This window comes from Egretta garzetta, unplaced genomic scaffold, assembly GCF_000687185.1.
Source record: "Egretta garzetta isolate BGI_Z169 unplaced genomic scaffold, ASM68718v1 scaffold56, whole genome shotgun sequence".
Classification (NCBI taxonomy): domain Eukaryota; kingdom Metazoa; phylum Chordata; class Aves; order Pelecaniformes; family Ardeidae; genus Egretta; species Egretta garzetta.
In genome coordinates this window covers 11,919,145-11,929,201 of record NW_009260182.1, presented here as the reverse complement: position 1 = coordinate 11,929,201, position 10,057 = coordinate 11,919,145, and the positions used below count along the sequence as shown (strand labels likewise).

The window sequence follows — 10,057 nt, the reverse complement described above, 5'->3', positions numbered from 1 at the left end:
AAAAAAAAAAAAAAAAAAAAAAAAAAGTCTGACGTGACAGATGGAGCTGTCTGAAATAATTGCACTCACACCCACTCCTTTTCAGCTTACAAAAGATCTTTCATAACATGAAACTTAATGGTTAAAAGAAGTCTCTCTACTGACTGAGCTACACTTGAGTAAACACAGTGTACAATAAGAGAATTCAATTAGCTCTAATAATTTTCAACTTTGTGTATCAAAAAACTAAACAAACTCTAAATTACAATAAAAGGCTAGGCTGCCAGCTGGATAGCATTCCTGTCACTTTTATTTGCAGTTAAGATACCAAAACTTAAAGCATATTTATTAATGACATAGTGAACACAGCATGCATTAAATACCTATGTGCACATCAAGCGCTGCTGAAGACTTATCTGTGGTGGGGTCACTAATGAGAAGAGCTTTAATGCCATTTGCCAATTCCAGTCCACGATATTCTCTTTTATCCTCAGGTGATTTGATAATTTCATTTGTTATTCTCTTAATAGCTGGATTGTTCATTTTGTTGTTTGTCTCTTTCTGAAACCTTAAAGAAAAAAGAAGAAATGACACTTACTATTTTCACTTAAGCCCTGCTATAATTTTAATTTTATGTTAGAGAATACTGGGCGATACTGACAGCATGAAATTTAGTTCTGCACGAAACTCACAGAACTGGCCTAAAAGTATAGTTTCAATCCTCAGAAATACTGCTGTTAAAACAAAAACAAACCCCAAAGACCAAGCAACGTGATAAAATTGTAGACCACATAACTGAATGTTTCAAGTTTCATACTAATGTTAATTAAAAAAACCCACCTTAGTATAGAAATATCATCCACCTTATTCAATTATGATAAAAATGAAATCAAATGAAGCATACATTGCTTTCTCAAGTATACTTTCAGGCTACAGGGAAATATTTCATGTGTCTGAATTGGTGGTTATATTATGAATGTTGTAACTTTGCGATTGTCAGATAAACAGAATTTGACTAGTAAACCACTGGATTTGTACACTCAAGCAAGAAAGTGTGACACCATTTATGATATTGCCATAAAAATACACACACACTGCAGAATTGCCATGACAAACAGGAATAGACTGTCTCACATGTTTAAACTTCCACTATTAGTTTAACAGACATGCTATGAGACATGCTTCTTTAACAGCACAATTTGGAAATGCTAAGAAACTAAGTCTGATTCTAAAATTATAAACTCTGGTTATTCAATTTTTTTAAAATACCAAGTGAAAAGGTGAGACATTCAGATTGGGATATTTGGGGAGGTAGAGTGGAACCACCTGGCTGCATGTTAAACAAAAAACAATACAAAAAAACCCCAAACAAACCACACACATACACACACACAAATAAGCAAACCCCAGAAATGGGAAATCAGAGCGCTATGCTCTGAGCCAAGCATGTGGTGTATTCCAGTATTTAACAGCCACTGAATTCTAACCCTGTTTTACAAGAAGGGTTTTAGAATGGGGCCTGTTATATAGTACCAACCAAACTCCTGTGGTGAAATGTTGCTTGCCATATTGCCAAGTAACTTACTACATGAGCTTCATTAGTCATAGCTGAACTAATTTAACCTAAAAAGAAAACCAGATCCGGGCCTAACTCCCCACCAGAACACATACACAGAGGCATGAGAAATTTTGTATGGTCCTGTCAGTATCACATAGATAATAAGGAGTTTCACTGTAATTTACTTTTCCATTTTCAGGTTGTTTGGTTCATGGAACTTCATCCAAGTTTTAAGACTACATACAAGCTTTAAGACCGTATGGGATGTGGGACATGAAGGACTGCACAGTTCTCAAAGTACTTATTGTTTCAGGTCTTGAGTCACAACATTTTAACTAACTCTATAGCTAGCAAATCAACTGCATACTCAATGTTACCGGATACACAACAAAAAACTTTGGAAAAGAAAATCTCATTATATATTTAATTTACAGTTTAAAATTCAAATGAAAAAGGGAGTCAGCTAATAAAATCTCCTTCCTAAAATATCGTATCATTCTTAAAATAGGAGGCAGTTTGTGAGCTACTGTCCCTCTGGATTATCTCCTTCCCATTTATTCATGTGATTCTATGATTCTATGGTATAAAAACAACAGCCGACTTGAAGCCAGCAGATGCATAGTCATCAGTGTTGGTGTTATGTATCATAAAAAGGCTGATAAACAGCTCATTATTAACAGCATGTTAAGGATAGGAAGTTTATGAACAGGTCTACAGTAGAATCAGTGAAAAAGTGTTTCACAAACAGAAAATTAAGATTTTACCTGTAGCAGAGTGAAAGTTTGTGTAAGACTGGATTTATGCTTGAGGAAGGAGTCATATATGTAAACCGGAGAAGGTATTATTGTACAAAAAAGCAGTAAAGTAAGCATGAGATCTTTGAATACTTTTGAAAGACATAAAAAGATTACTTTGGAACTTTTAAATAGCCTTAAGTTATAATACACCCTTATATGAAAAAAAAAGCAAAATTACAAACAGGAATTTTAATCCCAATAAAAAACCAGAAGCACCGAGCAGAGAAAGCATCAGTGAATAATCAGAATCTGAATGTCTTTAAGCAAGAGCCATAAACAATATGAAGTAACTTTTAAAAACGTGCAGCTCAGTGCATTTTAGAAGGAAACACTTCCACTAGTAAAACATGTTTCTCACGCTACGAATTACTTAAAAAAAAGGTGCAAACATAATTATTAAACAGTAACTGAAATGCTGAATTTAAATTTCAATGTCTACATTCTCATTTAAACCTGTCATTTATCCACCAGTTTAACCCTGTACTCAGGCTAATCCTGCTTAGAGTATCTACGGGCTTCCTTCCTCTGAAAAAATGCAGATACCATTCAGAAACAAATGATACTCCAAGTATGGCAACGTCTATGTTTGTCTGCATTAACATCACTGATATAATCCATGTTTATGATTTCAAAAATGCCTCCTTGTTCAAAGTTCAGAGTCCTAAGTAGAAATGCTCTACTGAATTTAAGGTACTGTGTAAAATTAATGAACTCAGAAGAGATACTACTTTTCATAGGTGAAAACCAGTAACTAAACTGTTCTTAATTGTATTTCCCTTGCACGCAATTCTATTGGATTGACAAGTGTAAGTATGTAGGAGAGCAAGGAGGTCTTTGAATCTCCTGATTTCATCTCTGCTAAGGAACACCTATCATTTGGTTTTCAGCTAAAATATTCCATCTCATTAAGATACTGGTTGCTTATCATAAGACACACATAAACTTCTCAAGTTTTTTTTTAATGTTATACAATTTCCTTGCCATCTGATATCTCCTTGTTATTTCTACACCACGTCATTAAGTCACAGAACTTTACTGTTTTTCAGATGACTCATCTTTCCAATGTGATTCATCAAATTACGCAGCTTCTGTGAAATCTTGTGAGATTTCAATTGATGTCTTGTGAAGCTGTACACCTCCACTTCATTTTATTATCATTCCCTGTTTCTGCAGGCTACCTGCAGCTTGGTAGTCAAATTTCAATACAGGAAAAACCTACAATTTTCAAAAGGTCAAAATCAGTAATTAAGCCTTCAAACCAAGGACTTAAACTTATGCCTCAGTCTTCATTGTTATTTCAATGGGCACTGCGAAGGCAACACTCTCTTCAACTTCAAATGTGTTTGCATGATTAACCCACAACTATTGCCCTGCAAACTAAACAGTAGTACCAAACAACACATATAAAAGCAAGAGCAGATCAGCTATGCAATACTCCTGGAAGACAATGTGTCAAAAGAACAAGACCAATACCTTCCTGCTTAAGTACTGTTCCTGCTGGTGCTGTGTTACAATACAATAGCCAGAAAATTTCACTTAAGATATTTATACAATTACTTTTTCTTAAGGAGTAAACTGTAAGACATATAATTAAACATTCTCTCACGTGACTGCTTTTCTATGCAACTTTTAAGTTCTCTAAGTGCAACTGCTTTATAACAATACCATCTTCCATTCTTTCACACAAAAATCCTAAACCACTACAAACCACTTTTTGACAATAGAACTGCTTTTGACCACAGGAAAAAATGTAATGGAAACAGAAAGAATTCTATATTTCTTGTATTTTTTGAGAAGTACCTTAATTCCTAAAATCATGTTCAGACGCTGTCCTGAAGTACATGTGCTGTATCTACTTGCTATGCTGTCATTACAGTTAGCATTGAATGCTAATGGTCAGTAGCAAAGAAATTCATACACAAACTAGATCTATGTTTATTGCAGAGCTACTACCCTAACAAAAACACCATTAAAAGAAATATTGTCATACTACTCTCACAAAACAGAAGCAACAGAGGAAGATCCAATAAAGCAAAGACAGCAGGAACAAATACAGAGCATTACTGTGGCACTGGGAATTCTTCCACTGGCTCAAAAATTACAGGTGGCAAGATGACAGAGCTAGAATGAACAAGAGAAAAGAATGGGGATGTTTGAACTGAAAGCAGTGTCCCTGTTCAATAACTAGGAAATATTAAACATTCTTCCTCCTCATCAAAATTACTTCACTTGGTACAAGAAAAGTATCAGTTAAAACAGATGCTGAATTTTAAACTATAGCACTTTGAAGTAAAATCATATTCTGTTCTTCGAGGCCTCATTTTTGTAATGATTTCCAGGCAGGCAGTCCCTTGGAACCAGCAAGGCTCTCTGGGGATGCCAGGTTCCACCTGCAAACAGGGTATTACAGAACAGGATTAAGTCATATATGATTCTGCCCAACTATTTTAATCTTTCGAAGTTATTTTAGTAAACTTACTTTAATTAAAAATTAGCCAGTGTAGTCAAATCTTAGTTCAATGTTTGAACAATTAAAGCACCATATCTGAGAACCAATTAACAAAAACTCCTGAGGGTTGCTTCAACGCAAGAATGTAACTAGCTAATGAAAATATGACCCCCAAAGCACCAACTCCAAAGCGCTTTTCAAGGTTTTTTTGCCATGACAGGCTGCACATATTTAAGTCAAATGCTGGTACATAGGTCAGAGCCAGATGAAAAGGCTATAAACACTAATCAGCTTGCACTAACCGTATGAACGGCAATAAACAGCTACCAGCTCAGCAGATTTTTATACTTGCTTTCAATTTATATCAGTTGCCTTAACATTTGGGGTTTGCTTGAAGTTTTTATGCAACTGAACGCAAATTACTTCTATGGACACACCTGTGGGTGTTGCAATATACTCACTTTAAGGTTACACTTCTATATACTAAGGTCTGAATTACTCGTTGTCAACTCATGTTTCATCTGTCTTCTGAATACACTTGGTATGTCATGCTGACTGCAATACAATTGTTACTAAGTTCTAACTCTGTCTTTGAAACTATACAAAGTCTATAGTAATGTTCAATCTCACATTTTGCACCTGTTCCAAGTTCTGTATTTTATCTATGCCAATTTCTTTTTAGTGGTTTTGTTTTTTTTTTAATTCCAAACTTAATTGCCCACCATTTGCCAGACTGAGGCAAACCCTTTGTTGAGCCAAAGCTTCCCTCTGCTCTGTCCTGCAAAGGAGCTACCATTGATAACATGTGCTCTGTATTATTTACTAATCCATCTTGGTTTACAGTTCTTAGTAACTTACATGAAGATTCCTTCAGCTGCAATACCTGGAGGGAAAGAGCAAGTGTTTTCTCACCTCTGTCACAGGGATGATAGCACCAAACTGAGCAGCACTCTGGAGGAGTGTATGAACTTCTTCAGTTGCAAGCTCATGGCTTTGCAACAATAAAATAAATCTCCATTCTTCCACAGGTCTTCACCCCTCCTTCTTCATCCCTCACACCTAGCTCTCCTCACAACAGCAGTAGAATCTGATGGCATTGTGACACCCTTGTGTGTGTAACAGCGACGTTACTGGTAAGTCAACGAAAAATCTACCTCCTTTCTTAACTTCTCGATTCACTTATATGCTATAATTAAAAGTTATTTTTTAGACTAAACTGTAGCCAATACAGTTTTTTTCCTAAAAATCAGACAAATGTTTTTACTAAGTTGTTACCAGAAATGTAATGAAGAAAATGGACTAGAGAAAGAGTAATCTCAAAAAAAAAAAGTTAAATCAACTCAGGTGACCATTACCACAAAAGATACTTCGGGAGACTATGCATAAATCTTTGAGGTTACAGGTTCATCAGTAGACAAACCTAGCAATCCTTCTTTCACACATTTAGAGATTAAAACAGTTCATATTATTCAACATCCATAAAGCATCAATATTCTGTGAATTCACTTGTCACGAAGCTAGAGAATGTATAACATCCCAACACATTCCTGATGCTCATCTAAATAAATCTGATTGCATACACTGGCAGATAGACTGCATAAGGAGATAAACTGCTCAAAATGTTAACATGTTTTATCAGTTTTAAACTCATCAGAAATTCAGCATATTACTTTATACACAAAAGCTCCAACTACAAAGACCCGCAATGATTTAATCAGTGCTACCAAGTTATTAAGAACAACTAATCATGCCAAATCAGGCAAGTCTGAAGATGATGAATATTTATAAGGTTTTGTTATGTAGCTCATTTTGAAGAAATTCTGAAGTCTCACTACAATTAAAGCATTTTCAGAACCTCGATCCGCAGCTTTTTGCCAAGTCTGTAATTGACTCAGAAAATTCCCTCCTAATGATGGGGCCAGGGCAGATGCCTGCCTTGCTCTCATTCCCAGAAGGGTCCAGCTTCTACAGTTTCCAGATCACAGGTTTCAACGCCAACATGACAGTAGCAACACTGGTGTACAGGAATTACCAGTAGCATTAATGAGACAATACCACACATGAACTTGGCAAAAACAAGGGCCCTGGTAGCTTCACATGTAAGATCAGGCCCCGGCTGAGTAACTGGCCTGAGTAGTAAAATGATGTGTGTTTTCAACAGTCTTGTGTTGGTCAAACAGGATGGGATACACAATCAAGATACCATAAAGCTAATTGACAATTTGATTTCAGATATAGCAATAAAGGATGACAAGCTTTTAAAAATTTCTAAATCACTTCAGCTTGCTTTTTCTACCTCTTCAAAAACTTCCCCAAAACAATTCATCCAAAACACACCCCCCAGGACAGACAAGTTTTGTCCAGGTTCACCAAAAATGGAAAACAACTGAAATTAATCTTCACTTCTTTGCTTCAATTTTTTACAAGATTGCTGAAAATTAGGCAAATTCCAAAAGGTTTTTGAAGCCTTTTATTATTCGAGAGATTGGTTCTTTTTGAAGTAAAATGATCTGTTCTTAATCTTTAGACAATATGATGACAGGGGATCTTCAGAATTATTTCACAAATCTGGCATAGTATTTTGGCCTGCATTATTTTCATCAGTCTCAAATTGCGTGCTAAGAACAAGACTGATTAAGACTAGTTTCTGCGTTACATGACCAGCTGCTTCAAAGTGTATTTTACTCATTTTCTTCAGATATGTACTCATTAATTCAATTAACTGCTTTATGCATTGAATACTTGCAAGCCAGTGGTTCTCATTCTCTCTTCCTCCCTCCCTGACATTTTTCCTCTGCCACCCTACAGCTGCAGGGCTTGGTTCACAACCACAGTGCAGCAGTGGTGTCTAGCGCGTGGCCCTGCACATGCTAGGAAACATAAGACTGGATGCACCAGGAGAGACCTCTGTACTTTATTCTAACTGTATTTTGATGTGTATTTCATACACTTTATCTGGAAGTAGCACATCAGATTGCCCGAGACTCTTTGTAAAGCCAACTCACTTAACACTTTATGCTACCATCTGTCTCATACCCTCAAAAAGAAAAACTTGTGAGGTCTGAATTAAAAAAAAAAAACAAGATGAGACTAAAACTTTAGTTATACTGCATAACAACAAGAAATACACAGAAATATGAGAGAATTGGCAAGAAAATCTGATCTAGCAACAAAAACAGAAAGAACTTTAGGATTCTGAATCATGAAAAGTACTGTAATCCCACATTAAAAGCAATTGCTTACCTAACACCAGAGCTTTGACACAACCAACAAACCTGTAACAACGAGCAATTTCCAAGAGTCAGCGGTGTGTTTCAACAAAGGAAGTCCTGGCTGTTTACCTATTCTGTGTTTTAGGTTTTATGACTCTGGACAATTAAATTCTAGTTCTGCTGTAAACGCTGGAAGTAAACTCTCAACTCCGCAGCATTTTTTTCCATTTCAATTGTTCAGGCAAGCTATAGTTCTGACTCATTCTAAAAACAAGTTGCAGAAGGTCAGACCTAAATAGAAAGCTATAGTGAAGCAACTGTCAAACAAGCTCCATCAAAAATCACCTTATTACATATACACAGTGCTATCTCATAAGCATGTTTTATCAACTTACGGGAATCATAAAAGAACATGAAGATGCTCATTGACAGACCATGCATATACGAATACATAACTAGACACAAATCTGATTAAATTAATTCCTCTACAGATGTTTTTTTATTTCAAACTTTTTGATTCCTATCTTGTTAAAAGATCAATACATCAAAATTATTATGAAAGCATCTAATACAACAGAATTAATATATCAAAAACATCAGCCCAACATGTGATCTCTGAAATGGTCTGACAGTATTTTTAGTAAATGACTTCTACAATAAACTGCAATGACCCCTCGCTAGAAGCCCAACACCTTCCAGTTCAGTGAAACACTGGAGGTAATGAACTTTTTGTCCCTTCCCTCTTTCTTCTTCTGGACCTAATAGGGTAGGTAACTACTTTTGTATTCATGTGCAAAGTAAGTTATATCCTTGATGCTTTGATCAAATTCCCAAAGGTACCATTTCATCTAAGGGATTAAGCCACAGCCTTACAAGCAATTTAAGACAGAAAGGAGAAAGGGAGCATAAAAGCATGCAAACATGAACCCTCCTAGGGACTTCCCAAATAGAACAGATCATTTCAGTGCTGTACATGAGATGAAAAGGAGGAGATAAGTTCTAACTGAGAAATGATCTTGCTACTTGACATGCAGATGAAGGTTAAAAATTGTATGAGAAGAAAAAGTTAAAGCTGGAAAAAAAGGTACAAGTATGAACAAAATTCAGCAATGGAAACAAGGAACATGTAATTGAAAAAAGATTCTTAATTTTCACATGTTCGCCATCTTAAAAAAGAATCATTATGTGAAAGCACTATGCCTGCTCTTATTATTATGTATGTAAATCCTAATTCACAATTAAAAGTAAACAGATAATTAAATCATGGTTGTAGGCAGTATGAAAACACTACAGGCCTACTCACATACATAAAGTTAAATCCAAAGATTGCATATATTCACATGCTTAAAGAGGAGTAATCTAGCAGGAGAAACTACAACCCGAGAAAAGCATTAGCTCCAAATATACATTGTGGATTACCTTTACAATACTGAAGCATACATAGCAATTATGAACAGTAACGGTGCATCTGAATTTTGACACACGAGCACTGACAGCATGAGTCATCATAACTCACTTTTTTTTTTCCCCAAACATGCTACTTTTGATATCTCTTACTTTTGCAGTGTTAAATATAGGGTCTGCTATTAAGATAACAGCTACAGTGTTAAAGAAAGAAAGAAAGAAAAGAACTTAGCCTCCTTTCCCTTAGCCAGCTCCCTTCCTGGAAAAACTTTGCCGAGTTGTTACGCAGTTTAATTTGCCCCTAAAGCGAGCCATGCCAAGCCTCCCGCCCGCTCCTCCCTCCATCGAGGTTACTTACTGTCTCCCCTGGAGCTGGTACCACAGGCACACAAAAACAAGACCCACACAACGCCAGTACCAGACAGCTCGTCACAAACTGAAGAGGCCGCTTCCATCAACTTTGGGTAACTCTGATAGCAGTTTCTTTTTAAAGAATTCAAACTTTTTTTTTTCTAATATTTATGGCTTAGGAGGACATGGCGAGTTAAGCAACATGAAAATTCCGTGGGTTTTTGAGGGGAGGGGGGAAAAAAAACCCAACAAAGCAAGCCCACCGGGCAACCAAAGCCGCGCCATAGCCGTACGGCTGATGACCAAG

The 10,057-nt window shown here is 36.2% G+C and overlaps 1 protein-coding gene across 2 annotated transcripts in view; it reads right to left on the bottom strand.

Annotated features, from left to right (window-relative positions):
- Window positions 1-10,012, bottom strand: part of IDE (insulin degrading enzyme) — a 67,340-nt gene extending 57,328 nt beyond the window's left edge. The window contains exons 1-2 of one of the 2 annotated variants that reach the window (XM_035897310.1): window positions 9,758-10,012; window positions 363-547 (exon numbers count right to left, since the gene is read on the bottom strand). In XM_035897310.1, coding sequence (XP_035753203.1) covers window positions 363-522 — 160 coding nt within the window. In that variant the 5' untranslated portion in view covers window positions 523-547; window positions 9,758-10,012. The remainder of the gene's footprint in view (window positions 1-362; window positions 548-9,757) is intronic. The other variant, XM_035897309.1, reaches the window with a different exon arrangement.
- Between the last annotated feature and the right edge of the window lie 45 nt (window positions 10,013-10,057).